Source organism: Cheilinus undulatus, linkage group 6, assembly GCF_018320785.1.
Source record: "Cheilinus undulatus linkage group 6, ASM1832078v1, whole genome shotgun sequence".
NCBI classification, from domain to species: Eukaryota; Metazoa; Chordata; class Actinopteri; order Labriformes; family Labridae; genus Cheilinus; species Cheilinus undulatus.
Window position 1 is genome coordinate 23,540,028 of NC_054870.1, and position 18,498 is coordinate 23,558,525.

General features: G+C 39.7%; 1 protein-coding gene across 2 annotated transcripts in view; it reads right to left on the reverse strand.

Moving 5' to 3' along the window:
- The window catches only part of wipf1b (WAS/WASL interacting protein family, member 1b), a 33,112-nt gene that overhangs the window by 4,552 nt on the left and 10,062 nt on the right, over positions 1 to 18,498 (reverse strand). The window contains exons 2-8 of one of the 2 annotated variants that reach the window (XM_041790109.1): positions 15,756 to 15,863; positions 5,611 to 5,713; positions 5,303 to 5,432; positions 2,645 to 2,818; positions 1,302 to 2,013; positions 798 to 901; positions 368 to 589 (exon numbers count right to left, since the gene is read on the reverse strand). In XM_041790109.1, the coding sequence (XP_041646043.1) occupies positions 368 to 589; positions 798 to 901; positions 1,302 to 2,013; positions 2,645 to 2,818; positions 5,303 to 5,432; positions 5,611 to 5,670 (1,402 nt within the window). In that variant the 5' untranslated portion in view covers positions 5,671 to 5,713; positions 15,756 to 15,863. The remainder of the gene's footprint in view (positions 1 to 367; positions 590 to 797; positions 902 to 1,301; positions 2,014 to 2,644; positions 2,819 to 5,302; positions 5,433 to 5,610; positions 5,714 to 15,755; positions 15,864 to 18,498) is intronic. The other variant, XM_041790110.1, reaches the window with a different exon arrangement.

The following is an 18,498-nucleotide window of genomic DNA, read 5'->3' on the forward strand; positions in this document are numbered from 1 at the left end:
GGCTCAGTGGAATAAAAACAACTCTGAAAGGAGGTCAGCGGGTTTCTTCCTAAGCTGAACACATTGGAAACTCGTGCTAAAATCAACACTGAGGGCAGCAAAATTGTCTGCCCTCAAAGCTACTTCTGGCACCCACGAATTTATATATCAGTCTTACTTTTTTGCTGAATGATAGGGATTTTTCTCCCTCATTATCCTGTATGTACTTAAACACTAGTAGACATTGTTAGTTTTCTACACTTTTTACTGATGAAATAAAATTATTTTTGTTTTTCTTCCCCATAGATTGCATTGTTCCCAATTTCCTGACAAATGAGTTTATCAGTTCTTAAATTAATCAAACTATCACCTTAGCAGATTTACTCACCCTGTATCTGGTTGTGGTGAGAGTTTTGGAAACCATTTCCTATGGGTGGAGGAGGAGGAGGGGGCCCTCCTGTCCCTGGCCTGTCTGGAGGGAGGGGAGGTCTGCTGCCAGATCCACGAGGGGGCTCTGGGCCTGGCCGCCCAATAGGAGAAGGAGCCGGTGCTGACCTAACACTGCCCCCACCAATGTTACGACCTGAGGGAGGAGGGGGAGGAAGAGGCCCTTTGGAAGAAGAAATACAAATTGAAAATGTTAGCAGGTGATCTAGTTGATACAGAATAAATAACCTGAAATGCAAATTTAAAGCACAGAATGTGACCATTATTTTGCAAAGAAAGCAAACACTGTTTCTGAAGTATTTCTGATCTTGTTAATTTGGTTTATAGGCAGCAATAATTAAATGGTCAGAGTATCAGTCAAGGCTGTTCACCTGTACGTGCTGAGGATTGATTCCTTCCATGAAGAGATGGTGGTCTCTCATTTGGTGGAGGAGGGAGAGGTCCCCCCCGACTATGTGAAGAAGCTGGAGCATGACTGTGAAAAGAAACAGAGTCTTAATCAATATTATGTATCCATATTCAATTTATAAAGATCAAGTGAAAATTACTTTGCAAACCTCATCCAATTTTCAAAGTGTTTAAATTCACAGAGTGAATTCATCTGGGACACATATTTCCTAAATCAGCTCCTCAGGGAGTAGCAATCAAAACAAAAACTTACTTGTCTTTGAACAAGCTTTAAAAAAAGAACTATGCTTTTAAGGGGAAACCAAATAAGTAAGTTTACATGTTGTGAGACCTACAGGAACATTAAGCAGCTATAAGATATTAATCTATGCAAACTCTGCTCTACTTTTAAAGTTTGTTCATACATCAAGAACATCCACCAGTGTCTGACTCTGATAGAGGGCTATTTAGGAGCATATTTATCATACCTGTTGAGTGAACTGTTCCGCTGGGGCAGACGAGGGGTGCTGTGGTCCTCTCCTCCAGCTGGGGAGGGTGGGAGAGGAGGAGGGCCTGGTCGGCTTGGTGGTAGAGGCGGTGCTCCTCCCCCAGGTGTAGAGCGAGAAGCAGGGGAGGAGGAGACAGAAGATGGTTTGGAGTTAATACATGGAGGAGGAGGTGGAAAATCACGGGGTATAGATGGCCGATGAACTCCCACTGGGGCAGGTGGAGGTGGGGGCCGGTCATCAGGAACTGGAGGCCTCCCTCCGGGAGTGGGTGGCAAAGAAGGTCTGCTGCTGTTTGGAGGAGGTGGAGGTGGTGAAGAGAATCCTGGTTTGGGTCCATGCAAGGAGCCTCCAGGGGGAGGTGGGAGATGTCCAAGCCTTCCTGGTGGAACGCTAGGAGAGGCAGCTGGTGTTGGCCGGGGTCCTGAAGGGAGTGATGGTGGAGGTGGGCCCCCACGAGACTGGAAGCCTTGGTTTGGTCTGGGTGTATTTGGCACGGGAGGAGGGCCCCCAGGAGTGTCCTGTCTGAATGAAAAATTTGGTCGGCCCTTAGGAAGGTCAGGGGCAGTATTACGGACACCAGCAGGGGCTCCTGGGAGTTTAGGTGGACCTCCACTGCCACCTCCACCAAAGGGGACGGGTGCACAAGTACGACCTCCTGGGGGGAGTATGGACCCTCGGCTGGGAGCTGAGTCTGGAGGGGTGATACAGCAATTGAAAAATTGTTTTGGCAGGACATCAGTACCATTCCTGTTTAGAGGAGCCAGTCAGTTTCTACACAGAGCTTAGTTAGTACCACTCCAAAACCTACTCTAGCCACTAAAAGAGCCCACCATGAAAAATGCCTAATCTAAAGTGTGCACAGTATTTGTGGATATTCTCACCACTTCATCTTAATCTATAATGAGTTAAATGCTGTTTATGTTCAGAAAAAGTCCAGAAAATATCCACATATACACAAAAACTGAATTATTTTTTTTTATGTAGGATTTTTAAGTGGCTAAAATAGAAGTCAGATATGAACCAGTCTGCATCAGTATACAGTGTAGCTAGTATACAGACAGGTATTATTTAGCCTTTTCAAAGGAAAATTTTACAGAGCAATCTCAAATGAATGTCATCAGATATGAAATAGGGAGAATGTATAAAGTATTTTAATTTAATGAAAGCTTAATATTCTACAGGATATGTTCTATTTTTCTAGGTTTTCCAGGACCTCTGGTTACCTTTCTCTGCGCAGCTTATCTATAGCCAACAGAGCTGAAAGACAATATCACACGACCATTCACAGTCACACCTTTAAACAGTTTCAGATGCTTTCTTACCATTGGAGTCTCTGTTTGCTGCAGACCTTAGTTTTGGCATCCCTCCTGCAAACAGGCCTCCTAAACCACTGGGAGCCCCACCGCCAAAACTTCCTCCTCCGCCACCACCACCACCTCCTCCTCCTCCTCCTCCTCCTCCTCCTCCTCCTCCACCCCCTCCTCCTCCTTTGGGTTCTAAAGAAAAAAAAAAAGAAAAAAAATGTATACCCTGTTTCTTTGCAGATTTATAATAAGATATGATGTAGGTATCTGGGCCAACAAGGGCCAACAAGGGCCATCAAGTTCTTCTTCACCTCTCCACCTCTACAGGCATTCTTAAGCATTTTTTTCTTTAGGACAGGCTGCTATGGTATTCGCTTAGTACGTTTTTTTTTCAAAATGACTTCTTTCATATAATTTCCTCTTTTTCTTTTTTATAATGAAGTCCATGTGGATAACATGGCTACACACTACAGCAGGGCACAGACTACAAGATATGCCAATTTGTTGGAGCGCAGATGGCCTTGTGGTTTAAAGCACATCCCATGTAAGTGGGTGGCCTGGGTTCAAATTCAGCCTCTGGCCCATTCCTGTATGTCTCTCCACAAGTCTCATCCCTGTTTCAGATTATATCCACTGCTCTCCTCTATCAATAAAGGCACAAAAAGCCCACAAAATAAATCTTAAAAACTATATGCTAATTTGCCATCTGATGGTCCCAAATACTATCTTGCCAGATTTTCCTGTGGTGTGTTTATTGTGATTTTACCCTCCCTGATCCTGAAGGTGATCGGAGCTGCCCTTAAATGATACTGTAAATATTTACAGATGAGGACAAAATGATAAGCCCCTTAAAAATTCAATTTTTTCCCAAGTATTTTCCATGTGCTGTTAAACAGAGCGAGACATTCTTAACACAGCTCCTCCTAGTTTAAGTTTGGACGCTTAAATTTTCTTACTTTGCACAAAGAAACAAAATTATTTTACAAAACCTACCAGGGTCAAAATTATTAGCCCCCTTTACAACTGACTTTTTGTAGTTGAGCCATAGCACATACCACTGTTGTGCAATGATGACTTTTGACTTTGTAATGCTCAAAGCTTGTAAAATCAAGTTAAAACTGACAGTTATCCTCTGGTTTACACACAGTATAGAAACTAGAGTAAGGATTTGAGATATCCAAAATAAATCAGCTTAGACTTGAGAAAAAAAGAATCACTGATGCTCACAAAGCAGGAGAAGAATCTAAAGTTTCCAAAGTCAAGAACTGGCATGAGAAATATCATGAAGAAATTCAATGAGAGCCTCAGAGTCCAGAACAAGCCTGGCAGAGGTAGAAAGAGAAAGATTTCAAAGAATCTGGAAGGAAAACTAGTGAGAGCTATGTCTAAAGACCCCAGAACTGCCAAGACACTAGTGAAGGACTTAGCCAAGTAATGAAATGTAGGGAATGTGAGGCTGCAAACTGAGAAAAACTCCATATCTGCAGAAGAGACACCTTCAAGCCTGACAACCTGGAGATAGATCATGCATGCTGGAAGTGTGTCCTTTGTCAAATAAGACAATACTAGAGCTCTTTGGTCATAGATTTATTGCTTACATTTGGAGAACGAAAGGAGAGGAGCGTAACCAAAAGAACACCGTCCCCACAGTGAAACACTGCGGTGGGAGTACAGTATTATGCTGTGGAGCTGCTTCAGTGCGTTTGGAACAAGGAATCACTTAGAGGTGGAAGGAATCCTAACTTTCTTTCCCACACCACAATTACCCAAAACATACATGGTTCCTGGGGAAGAACTACCTCCAGAAGACCAAAGTGAACGTTATTGGCCTACACAAAAAACCTTACTTGAACCCCTTTGGAAATTTGCGAGATGAACTGAGGATCAAGGTCCATGCTAGAAGGCCATCAAATCTAGAGGAGCTCAGGAGATCAGCCAAAAAAGAATGGGCTGGGATTCCTCAGGAGATATGTCTGAGACTTGATGAATAATAGTTTAGACCCTGATTGTTTTTGGTTATCGTGAAATAATTTTGGTTCTGCGTCCAAGTTAAAATGATGTAGCACCCAAAATAAAACTAGGATGTTTGGAAAAGCCGTGTTAAAATGTTTTGCTTTGTTTAACAGCACTTGGGAAATACTTAAAGAACTACATTTTAATAGGGGGCTAATAATGTCATCCTTATGTATAACATGTTTAATATTTCTGATCAGAAATCCTGTTGCATGGTGGGAACACAGCAGAAGAAAAGCCAATCACGAAGCAAGCTTACTGAAGAAGGAAGCACAAAAATGGCCACGGCATCGACAGCAAATGTGAATCATAAAATTACATGGACACCAGAAATGTAAGATCGACTGGTTGATTTGTGGCAATGACACAAGTTTTTGTAAAACACATTCTATGGTAACATTCTGTAAAACAACACAGTCGAACAAGCAGTGGAATTGGACAGAAATTGCTACCACAGTGGATAACCAGGTACCTAACATATGAGATTTAAGATTTTGAGATTTAAGATTTTAGCATCACGTGGAAGGTCAAATAAATGTTCAAATTGGTTAAGATTTTAAAAATCTTCTCGTGTGTCTCCAGGTCCAACCATCGTCTCTGCAAATAGTACTGATGATGAGTATAGTAAACATGATGAGTGTTATTACAGAAGCTTTGACTTACTATCCAGTACAGGTGCACTGCGGTCATTGGTAACAGTTTTCTTTAATCTGGCTCCTTTACAAATGTCGCCCAGCAGAGCATTCCTTCCTTGCTGCTCAGAGCGGTTTAGAGATGGCTTCTCTGTATTGGCCTGAAACACAAACATGCACACAGAAAACACTTAACTTTTTTGGTCAAATATTTCAAACCATGTCAGAGAATTAGAATGTAGATAAAACTGTGATATCCCATATTCTATCCACATGATGTCTCTCGTGAGAAGCAAAGTACAATGAGCAGCCAAACAGAAAGACAGAAGGATGACTTACAACAGCAAAGGTGGGAGGAGGGGGAGGCCCTGGGGGTGGTGGGGGAGGTGGGGCTGGCATCTTCCTCTCTCCACTTTACTCTATCTGCACTGGGCGCTGCACCCTGGAGGACAGATAACACACACATTTAAGTCAAATGGACAAAAACACAAAATGAACTGAAAGCAGCAGACTGAGGGCTCACGAGACTGGAGGAAGGTAGTTTAGATAGTTGAAGGGGCTCCCATCACCTCAATTCATAACCATAATTTAACCGTATACAAAAAAAGTAGATCAGCTGATAGTCAGCATACAGGAAATGACAAACCTGTAATAAAAGTCATCAACAGGAAGTTGAGTATTAAGTTCCCCCAAACAAGGCTTTAAAACATGCTGCCATTACTACCTTTTTGTACAAGGATCCTCTTAAAAACCATCTCATAGTTAAGGTGGACAAGACAGATATGGTGTGTTTTGTGCTGTACTGTGTAAATGTCACTATTATTACTAAAGAAATGGAATAACTGGCATGATAGTTTACCTCACTTTTTGGTGTGGAACCTCAATATTCAATTCAAATCTGAGTGCAACTGACATATAAGCAGAATCTGTCAACATGCCTCATTAAGCCAGAAAAATAGGCTCAGACCTAAACAAGATGATGCAAAACAACTGCAGATACATTTCCCCTTGCGAGACTAATAAAGGAATATCTTATCTTAAGGGATATAAATGTCATGCTTATAAACTTTGAAAAACATATCTAAGAATGACTTTCAAGGCTTCTGCATCTGCATAGAAAAACACTGGTTATAAAGCCCAACCTGCAATAATCATGCCATAAACTTCATATATACACTAATAAGGAAAGTCTTTGATGTGAAAAAGTCAGCACTTCCCCATCTGAGCTGTATGGTTTGGTAAACACGCAAATACTTGAGGCTTCCCTGTAGATGTTTTGGTGCGTCTCTACTGAAAATAGTGCAAAGTTTACATTGATAGATTTAAAAGCACCAGAGATTTATTATAAAATTTAAACTGTGATTAGATGCCTATATAATATCTTCCATTCCATGACATCTGTTCACAATGATTGCTGTGAATGTGAATATAAGTAATATACGCTTAAAAAGAACCCAAGCTAAAATCAGAGGCCTGTAGCATCAGTTATATTGCACAAGTTGATTTGTTTTTCCTGACTGCAGAGGATTCAGAGGTCAGGGCAGGTAGAATACTGAAAAAAAACCTTGACATGAGCGCAACTAGCATTTCAAGCCCTTTCCAAACACGAGGAAATATTAAAATTGACTCTAATTAAGTCAGTTTTCCTCCACACAAATACTCAAGCAGCTCAGCCCTTCGCTTCACTTTGAGTCACACACACAGTCAGACCATCCTCTAAGGGCCTCTTACTTCCTGTATGCTGCTGACAAACAGGAAGTCACCACGCGGCTCTGGCACCGCAGCCATCCGGTTGCCAGGATGATGATAATTCTTCATCTCAGCTACGCCTCATTTTGATATTCTCCTCCTACCAATGACCATTTTATTTTGAACAGCTCATCACTCTCACCTTACAATAGATTATCATGTCTCCTTCTTGTTTCCTTATTGTGATGTTCAACTTAACATTCAGCTTCAGTTAGTTCCTGAGTCAATTATCACCTCTGGAGTCTGCATGCATGACACTGCAGGACAAACGCCTGTACAATCTAACAGTTCTTTGGATTTGTGCAGCTTTGTACCAGAACTCAGTCTCATGGTAAAACCTAAACCTAAAAATGCTTCATCCTTTTAAACGTAATCATTTTCAATTCGTGCCAATGATTTCCTCCAAAAGTAACACACTGAAACTTAAACTTTTTGTCATGAGCAAAGGTTGATCTATATAAGACTTTGTGCCTATTTTTATATTAACAGCCAGAAGATTTTCATGACATTATCATAAACAAGCTGTTTGAGCACTGATGCCTAAAAAAGATACAGCACATGGTAAACTAAAAAGCCTGCAGATTTAAAGGCCACGATAGTGTTGGCAGGCAGCTAAATACATGGCGGTGACCTTTTACTTCCTGAAAGAGATACCTTCAATGCTGGCTCAACTGTCCCCATACTGTTGAGTAAAAGAGCCTTGTTTTTTTACATTAAGCTAGCAATGGCTGACAATGCTCATATGAAATATTTATCAAAAAATCAGTACACTGACCAACCCTCCTGCATGTACAGTATATATATAGCATGATCATTAACTCAGTTTTAAAATTCTTAATCCTGCTATGCATTCAATGGAGACTGGAGGCGAGGAAGGTTGTGTTGATGTGTCAAATGTGTGGTGCAACTGCAAGGACAAATTGTGAAGTGCCCTGCCTCCTTTAAAGAGTCAGAGCTAGAGCCCTGCACTGGAGCCCTAGGCCCAAGGGGCCTGACAGCCCGACAGCCTGAGGGTCGGGCTTCGGGCCAATGATCATATCATCACCTCGGACACGGGCCAGGCTCCAGCTCTTTTGTTTTAAACCTGCCAATTAACCTGTCGTGTTTGTGTTTAACCAATTTAAATGGCAACACTTGAACGCAGCAGCCGCTCTACCCCCTCCCTTACCGCTCTACGTGTCCCAGCCAGCAGTAGCAGTAGCAGCAGCGAGTGTGCTTTCAGCGCAGCTGGAAGAGTGATGGAAGAAAGGAGGACTGGACTTGCCCCTGAAACTGTGGGTGCTATTCTTCTTCTGCATGATGCCAGGTAAACAGACTGTTCTTCTTGTGGTGTTTAAAGAACAGAGTTTGCCGTGTTAAGCAGCTCACTGTTGTTGAATTGGATGTCGCCATGTTCGGAATTGATTAATAGTTCTACTATAGAATAGAATACAAGTGTTTATTTGTTAATAGGCCCACAATTGCTGTGATATGCAGGTCAGCTGTTGCTGTGTGCTGCTGCATCGCGTGCGCAAAAAAAAAACAAAGTCGGGCTTCATACGGGTTCGGGCTTGATAATTCTGAAAACCTGTTGGGCCGGGCTGGGCTGGGGCTCCACCCCCTTGGGCCAGGGCCGGACTCGGGTCCAGATAATAGGCCTGTGCAGGGCACTAGTCAGAGCCACAAGGAATGCCAAAGCCAACCTTGCTGATCAGAGTCACACATCTGGTCAAAGTTATATGGCACCAATATGTAGAATAATAAGATGTAAGAGTTCATTTATTCTGGCTTCTACTGGCCTCATTAATTCCTTGATCTGATTTTCCCCACAAACTTTAGTGGCCTATATCTGCATGTTAACCTGTTTATGTTGTGGATTCTGTGTATGTATTGCTGCGTGTTTTATCTGTTCTCTGCTGGCAGTAAAACGTATTGCCCCTTGGGGAAAATAAAGTTTACCTTAACCTTGACACTTAACCTATACTAGCTAGATTCATACGAAGTTCTAACGTTTATGGGAAGACTAAGATTCCAGCTGCAGACTGTATGGAGTAGGGATGCACAGATGTAACAGTTTAACATTGGCTTTGGCTATACTGGCCTCATGGACAAACATCAGCACATCGGCAAACACTGTGGCCCAAACAGTAATAAATTATTAGTTGTATATAGGCTCAATTCAATGTAGTACACCTGAATGCTAATTAAGAGAAAGTGGGTTTTATCAGGCAGAAGGTGTGACCTCTGGGACAAACTCTGAAATGTTCTGTTGTCAAACATGAGAGAAAACTTCAGCATTTGATGGACTTACATCAAAAGAAGAAATGAAAAAACATCCAAATCTGTTTCTGTTATTGGCTGAAATATTATTCTAAACATCTATCAGTATCAGCCCTGGTTTTTACAATCAGTACATCTATACTACGGCTGGACTAATTACCGGCCGGACCGGCTATTGATGGTGATATTTGGATTTGGTCAATTATCAGTATCAGCATTTTATTTTACCAATAATCGCTAAAGTCAATTAATCAAAAGGTGCGCTACTATAGTTCAGCTACAAGGTGCGTCTTCTACACTGGCTTTATTTTCCCTCTCAGTCTCAACAATTGTCTTTGATATGACACAGTCCAGTTGGCTAGATGTCACATGACTACTGGCCAATTAACACTTAGGCCTTGGTACCACCAACACAGTGAACGTATGACATCACTTTCTGTTTTCCTGCATACTGATTTGCTTTGTGCCGTTTCTCATAATGATAGAGCTCTGGCTAAATGTTTATTGTCCTTAATTTTTTTTTGGTCATGCAATTTTACTTTGCCACATTTAAAACATTTTATATGTTCACCATTAGGGAATATCAGTTTCAATATTGATTACTGGTCCTGTGAACTACAAATATATGGTATTGGTATTGGCCTTGAAAAAAACACCAAAACAATATCAGTCAATCTCTAGCCTCAACAAACTTTTTTTCTTTGTTTCCTTGCAGCCAGAAGGAAAAAAAGGTGCAACATAATTGCAGTACATTCCCTGTTAAAAACAAGCACCATCTTAACATCAGTATTAGCCATTATCAGTCCTGTTGACAAATATCAGCCAATGGCAAATAACGTGGTATGAGCGAATATCAGTAGCCAACGTTTATTAGCTGTGTCCAATCCCTTTTATGCTGGCATTGAGTACACCTTAAAGCTGATCCAAAGAAAAGAGGGGAATTCACCTGTTGGACAAACTTTGATATGTTTCCATGGTCAAAAACATGACAGAGAATGTCGGCCAAGTGGATGTCTTACACCAAAAGAAGTAACTTAGAAAACAGTGATATAAGTCATAAACAGTGCATCTCTGGCTTGGAAAGTCATGTTTTATAAGTGAAGGCTATAAGAACTGCAAACTGTAACAGCAGAGTCAGAGTGAGCAGGTTGAACAGCAAAATGTGCATCAGTCCAAATACAAAAGTGGTGATGTATCATATTTTCTGCAGGGTTGGGTAGAAAGGGGTTAGACCAGTTGATAAATATCCTTACATAATATGATATGAGAAATATGATCTTATAATTTGCTGGTGTCAGACCAAAACCTTGTATCTCCATTTATCATGATTTTAACTCTATTTTTCATAACTCAGAGCTATTGGTCACCCTTTTCATCTGTCAGTGGGGTTTAACCCATTTTAAAGCAATGAAAATCATTAATTAGGTGCTGACAATGACCATTCAGTGTTAAATTTATTGAAAATGCAATGTTTTTCTTCCCCCATTCCCTAAAAATGTGGGGATTTTGGAGATACAAGGTTTTGGCTCCTAGCTGGCGAATTGCTTTTTTAACACAAAAACTGTGTATTAGTAAAGGGCACAGAAAACCAGTAATGTCACGTGATTACAAGTTTTAGCCCAAAACTATTACTGTTCTGCTTTCTGGCTGTTGAAGCTGCACTGGCAGATTTCAAACTTTGAAGTCAAATGCACATGTGTCTGCTTGCAATATGCTACAGCTACAGATGTTTCTATTTGGCCTGCACTATGACTGAACTTTCTATGACAGTGAAACATACTTCTGTCACTATGCTGTATGTCCTTTTAGTCCTAAACTATGCCAAATTCATAGAATAGCAGCAGACCACACTGAACTTAAGGAATGAGCTGGCTCACCGAGAGTCAACACAGTCAAGTATTAATTCAGTTTGTGGTAAAAATGTGTTCAAATACCATTTCACAGTTTTGATGAGGACACTGAGGCTAACACTTTGACTCATTTCCTGCAGCAGTGATGAAATGACACTGAAAACTGCAGTTGTAAGACAGGAAGATAAAATCAGGCAGAAGACAAGAGTCAATGAGCCTGAGTTTCTTTGGTGTTCAGGGAAGGAGAGGCTGTAATGGAAAACCCCCTTTTTGTGCATGGTTGGCATTTATCACATTAGCAACAGACACTCTCACAAAACTATTCCTTTAAAACATCTAAAACTAAACTTGACTGTGAGTGTGCAATGACACTGAAGGCAGAAAGAAATCAACTTCTACCACAGGAAACCATGCTGTCATTTAAAATGCACGACACAACCCCCCTCGCTCTATCTTCAACTCACAAACACAGCGACTAATATTAGCTAAGAATTTACAATGGCTCCTTTGATAGACAGAGAGAGTAAAGATGGAGGGAAACAGAGAAGAAGATACGAGGGGTTCCCGGGCGTGGATCCTTTGAAGAGACACCATAAAGACACACACACGGACCACGGGCACACATACATGTACAAGGAATAAGGCTAACATGTGTTTCAGTTTACAAAAAGCCATAAAAAGGCTTCTTCATCCTGCCTCTGAACCTCCTGTGCTCCTCAACTTCATTACTCACTGCACATTAACACATACATTCAAATACATGCAGGTAAAACCTCAACACAAAAGACATGTTTGACTTTTAAACCTGTTCTTTCCCAGACATCACATCCACACATTCATAACTGCCATATAAATGCATAATCTACCTAGCAGATTTATCTCATACTGCATTTCTATGTTTAAGTTTAAAGGTAAAATATCACTCTGAAGGTAGCTCATGGAGAAATAAAGGCATCAGCACTGCTCACCATTGTTTTCTGTCCCTCCTCTAAGCAAGAGAACATTTGGTTTCACATTCATGTGCAAATTTGAATAAAAAGATTTAAGACAAAAAGCAGGTCATATGTACCTGATCAAAAAAACAAACAAACAAACAAAAAAAACAAACAAACAAAGTCATCAGCTAGCTACATTATTTTAACCAACTAGGACCCTGCATACATGAGTACATGAGTAATAATTTCTAATATTAGAATTCTGTAAATTAATTGTCCAGAATGTCCACTGAAGTTTAAGTAATTCACTTGAAATGCTGGTAGAATTTGCAAGAAATTTTCATTAACATTTTTGGAATGTCTTGGAAATTTTCAATTATTTTGATAGAAATTTGGGGATATTTTTATGTATTTTTGAGATAATCATTGGACATTTTGGATTTTTTTTTGTATTTTCATGGGATTTTTTTGGGATGTTTGGTAGAGTTTGTCATTTTTGTGTAGACTTGCTTTTAATTTTTTGGGTACTCTCTCAGAAATGTGGAACATTTGTTTTGAATTTTGGGAAATTTGACTGGGTATTTAGAGGGGGTGTCCTTTGAATTTTGCTGAATTTTATGGAAATCTTCAGGGAATTTGTTAGGATTCTAGGAGGAATTTTAGATCATTTTCACAGCAAATCTTGGGGAATTAATTTGAACATTTCGATGAATTTGCTTTGAGATTTTAGGGGATATTTTTCATTTGACGATTTACTTGAAATTTTGGGGAAATATTTTATAGAAATGTAGACTTTATGATTAAGTTTCACTGAAACATTTGAGAAATATTTGAAGAAAATCTGAGGTACTTTTATAGGAAAATTTAAAAATGTGTTTAGGAATTTTTTTTACAGAAAGTTTAGGTAGTTTCTTTGATACTTTAGGGGAATTTGTGTAGCTATTTGACATCATTTTAAGTCAAAATGAATTACTGTTAAAAGAAAAAGTCTGAGTCTTTAAACTTATCAGGTCCTTATTATTCTGAATAAGTGGGAAAAACTAAAAATGCATTTCAAACAAAAGCTCAGGTCTCAGAAGGTTATGAGACTATGAAGCTTTCTCAAATTGATATCTTTGGTAACTTGAAAAAGGTGTGGTTTTATGCAGAAACATGTTGTGGTTGTCTTCAAGGTGATGATGGGTGGTAGTGGGTATATCATTAAGTGGAAACCTCCCATCACTGAGACTCAACTCCACCCGAGCTCTCACACAGCTCAAGGCAAATGTGTTGGCTTCAGGAACAAGAAAACGACTCAAACAGACCATCCTTTTGCTTTTTCTCCACTCACGATAAAAAACCCACCTGAACATGAGCTAGAGAGCCATTTAGACTTAGTGAGTACAGGCCAGCATAGCCATAAATTTGTTGGCTGTGCAGGAACAGTGCTGAGTGGCTAAGCTAACATCCTGTGGTGCGTTCAAAGGCACTTGCTGACACATGCTCAAACGCAGCAGCTGTATTGGGCAACCGATGTGGTTCTGTTGCTGCTGTTTTAGGCTTTGGTTCAGCAGGTTAATTTTTATCTCTGACATTCTTTAAATAAAGAAATTAATGCTGAACACATTTCAGGGCAGAAATGTTTACAGAAGAGAATATCTGTGTATTTGTTCTGTTAACTGAGGTTTTTCTTTTATAGCAAGACTGTCTGGATATACATGCATTTCCTCTCTTGACATGTGGAACCAGATGGGACTTTAGCATGTTTATATTTGGATTCCAACAGTTTTAGCAGAATAGAGGAAATAGAAGAAGTTCCTGCACACATTCATATGGCCAGTAGTTCTACAAGTCAAACCACTGACTCAGGCTGATCAAATAACTGAGGAACATGTAACAAATACATGCAGCCACAGTTTTATCTGCTGTTTCTCTTTGCCATTAAAATAAAAAGCATCCTTTACTTTGTGTCAAACTGAAAATGTTCATTTCTTTTACTCCTGATCTGCACAACTGCCCGTGCTGTGGGATGACAAAACACAATCAACATGTGTTCACTGGATGCTAAAGTTTTGCATCATTAGGCATTAACTTATATACCAAATAACACTGAGATTTTATTTTTATTTCTAGAGGTCTATGCACACCTAAAAGAAAGGCTAAGTAGAAGCCAGCTTTCTACTTTTTGCAGATGTTGGTGTCGTCTGATAAAACTGCCAGCAACAACATGCTAGTCATAGCACTGTAAACAAGTCAATCCCTGCAGGACAAATAATGTGACAGCATCATTTCTTGTTCACATCAGAGCCTTTTATGCACTGTGATGTCATGTGAACCCCTGCAGATGAACACTAGCATTGTTACAGGCTGACTTACAATCTTACATTAGACACAATATACAGATTAGAAATTCAATGATTTTTGGAGCTATATCAGTGAGTCTCAGAACATTTAGCCAAGTGAGCTCTGACCTTTCTGTAGAGCTGTGGTTAGTTAATCACTGGTACAATCACGTAACCATACCCACAATGCTTTACTTCCTTATTTAGCTTGATGGAAATATTCATAAGATGTTCTCATACAAAGAAAGCTCCTTAATATACTTGAAAAATCACATCAACAATCATATTTTTCACCTAAAGAAGCACAGTCTGACTTTAGAAAGGGCTTTATATCTGGTCTGAGTCAAGTTCCCAAATCAAACTCATACTTGTGGGTTTGGAGTAAATACGCTGCATACTAATTAATTTACAGATGTTACAATTCCTTATTTTTAAACTTAGTACAACAGGGACAAAAGTCCTAGGCACCCAATATTAGGAAAGTCTTTGTTTTTGATTAAAAAAATGCAGGATCTCTGACACACTGAGCAGATTTTACAATCATATTACACTGGCAACATAGTTGTAAAATTCAGACAGTAATTTCTCTTGTTTCAGCTTTTGGCCAAAAATATGACTAAAATCTTTGCTTTAACCCCATCAGAAATTAAAATGATGAATACTTTATCTTTTTAAACCAAATGGTATCAAAAAGTGTCAAAAATGTGGACAGCTCTATATAAACCAACTTGTCAACTTGTCATGCACAGGAAACTGGTCTGGATTAGGGCTGAACAATTTGGGAGAATAATCTGATTGCGATTTTTTTCCCACAATATTGCAATTGCAATTCCATGTGCAATTATTTCTGAAGTTGCCCATCTTATGTAACTTTCAACAGATACCTTACTGTGCTTATCTTGACTTATTCTGCAAATCGGACATGAATTTTGTATTGAAAGGAGTGGTCAATTTTACACCATTCTCATATTCAATAAGAAAAATGTACACAAGCGAAGAAAGTAGGATTTTTTGCAGACTATTCTAAAAAAAAAAAAAAAAAAAAAAAGATATGCAATGTAAACCATCTCTGCTGCAAAAAAAGGTGTAAACTGGTATTTTGGCACAAATTTCAGGTTAAAGAAATATTGCACCTTCTGCGATTAAAAAATAGTAGCAGGCCACATTGCGATTTAATCTAATTTCCGATTAATCGCCCAGCCCTAGTCTGGATGTCTGGTTTAAAAAAAAATATGTAATAGATAAATACTAATTATACACCAGCTGGCTTTTAACCAGGCAAAACTGCAAGAAGACTAGAAACTGTTTATAGGAATCATAAGCTCTAGCTTCTGTATCAGAAACCACATATATGTTGGGAGTGTACTCACTCAATCTGTGTCCATAGAAAAATCAGCAGCAAGTTCAGAAGGCAGTAGAAGAAGCACCTCAGTTCATTTCTCATAAAAAGGCAAAATGAGAAGAGCAGCCACATACAGCTGAAAACAGAAAAAGCGGAAGATCAGCGGCATCTAAAAGTGTTTTTCAAAAAACATTCTGCACCAAGTACAACTTCTTGATTCCTCTTCCTCTAAACTCACATCTGACTCTCAGAGAAGTCCCACTTTAACACACACATACGGCACACGCAACTTCCTCTTTTTCAGTTCCGCACCTGGGGGAGGAGGGGGGAGGAGGAGGGGGGTGGTGTTCCCACTGGGGCTGACTTTTAAATAGAGTCTGTGACAAGGTTTTAAACATTTCAGACAAGTATGGAGATCAGTCAGCCATTCAGGTGGTGATAAAACTAGAATTCAGAGATTGCTTTAAAGGACCTAATCCGTATGATCCTCCAAATGTTATCTGTACTTTCCCAGTGTCACATGATTTATTATTAGTTTAATCTTTTGTATATTTACTGTTGCTGCAATCTGCTTAGGTTAGTGGCAAACGCATGCACATCAATCTCAAATGGGTAATAAAGCAATGAGGTTCCATGTCTGTGGTCATGTCTGTGCGCCCCATGCAAAGAGGCGGCTGTCCTTCAAGTGGATGGCCTGGTTCAAATCTCTACTGTCTTTCTTGACCCAACTATCAATCCTCTCTCACAGATAAAGGCATAAAGCCATAAATAGACCTTAACCTTTATGAGGCAGAGAACCATACATGGTTACTTTGGTCTACTTCCTTCATGGCCTCCCCCTTACTTTCTGAGAGAATAGGGATGGGAATTGTAATGATTTTATTAAATAAAAAATAAACTATATGTTTTTTTACTGTTAACAACTCAAATTTTATTGAGTCTCTTTCTCACTAAACACTGAAGATGTATGCTACCTGAAGTGAAAGTCAATAACAAGCACACTTCATTTACTGGCTATAAAAACAGTTCAGGTTACGAAACATGTTAAACATCCAGTGTTTGAGATCAGAACATGCTAAAATAAATGATCTTTTTTGTTGGAAAAGTCTCAGTCAAAACAAACGACTTTGTGAATCTTCAATCTCTGAACTTGAATTATAATACAACATTACTGCTCATTTTCTTTAAAAGATAAAACCTAAAAATAAATATAAAACTTGTCTGAATCCTAGATCAGTAGAAGGTATAGAAGTAAATACAATCTTGTGCAAAAAGATGCATGCCTTGATGAAATCACTGTTCAACAGGCATTTGCACGTCATGCTTCTCATCTCATTTTTTGGGGGAAAATGAACCCACACTTTCAACCATTTCAGCCTGTTCACTAACCTGACATGCCGGATGGATTTGTTTCACACATCCATCTGGTAAACCACCAACAGCATTTGGGAAAGGGCAGAGCCTCTGCAAAAAAAAAAAACTTGAAGGGTGATTGGATGAACGTTCTGTCTATAACATCTTTGGGGGCCAATCAGAGCATTAAAACATGTGACGTAGCTGCTACTGAGCTGCACCCCTACCTAAGGAGTAAACTCCGTAGTAAACTGCATAATGCGACCATGGCAACTGTAGACATGTCAATACTCGACTTTTGTCGTTTTTGAAAAGAAAACAACTCAATGCTGTTCTTTGTTCTTTTTTTTACGTAGAAATGTCTTCAAGCTCTTATAAAACTGGCGCTTTAGCAGGATCCGCGCTAAGGTCTTCCGCCATAATTGCACCAGCCTCTTGTTGCTGCTTGTTTACGTCACAACTCTGCCGCACCCGAAAGTACTACCCCTCAACACTGATTGGTCCTGTCACTTTCTAACTGGGCCCAAACGGTTCAGACGGGAGCTTTGCAAGATGGATTCGCCAGTGAGAAACACAGAAACAGGCAATCCATCTGCTTTGCAAGGTTACCTGTTCGCCGTGTTTACTTCCTCCCCTTCTCCGTTCTTGCTCACTCTCACTTGCAGGGATGTGTTTTTCTAAGCATGTGGAAGTAATGAAATGATTAGGTTGATTGATTGTAGAGTTTTAAATACCCTGAACCACTTGCTGGCCAAGCACACCGCCAATGCAGAGAGCCGTCCCCTTAGCCAAAGGGAGGCCATGCTGGACTGTTTACAATGGAGAGACACTCAGACAACTCTGCAAGCAACAAACTTTCAACAGTGGTTGCTAAATGATTGGCTACAGATTGCAGGCAGATTAATATTGTGGAGGACGAGGTTCTGCTAGAAATAATTTGCATCTGACGACTGCACTTATGAACTTTCTTCGAGAGCCATTATTGTAAGTTAAATACTAAAAGGCTCTCTCGTCCACATGTATGCTCTCACTAGAGACTTGATTTCTCCCAGTAATGTGTAGTTTAATTCTCTGTTTATTATCTCTTTTTTGTATTGTCCTGTTTCGAGCCCTCTTGGTGGAAAGAGATGTTTTTTGTGAGCCTTTGTTTTCCCCCATGTGAGGTTGAAATTCTCAGCTTCAAGTGTGAAGGATCCAGGGAATGACCTTTAAGTGATTAAAACTAACTATGTACTTTATGTACATGTGTGATGATGAGATCTGTTGTGTGAAGCTGCCTAGAACAGAGGAGTAACTTCTACAAATCTGAGGTTAGATACTACATTGTGATATTATTCAGTAATGTCACATTAAGGGCAAGAGCACTCAGTATCTTTGTGCTTAGTGTAGAGAATTTTTTTGGACATTATCCGTCACTT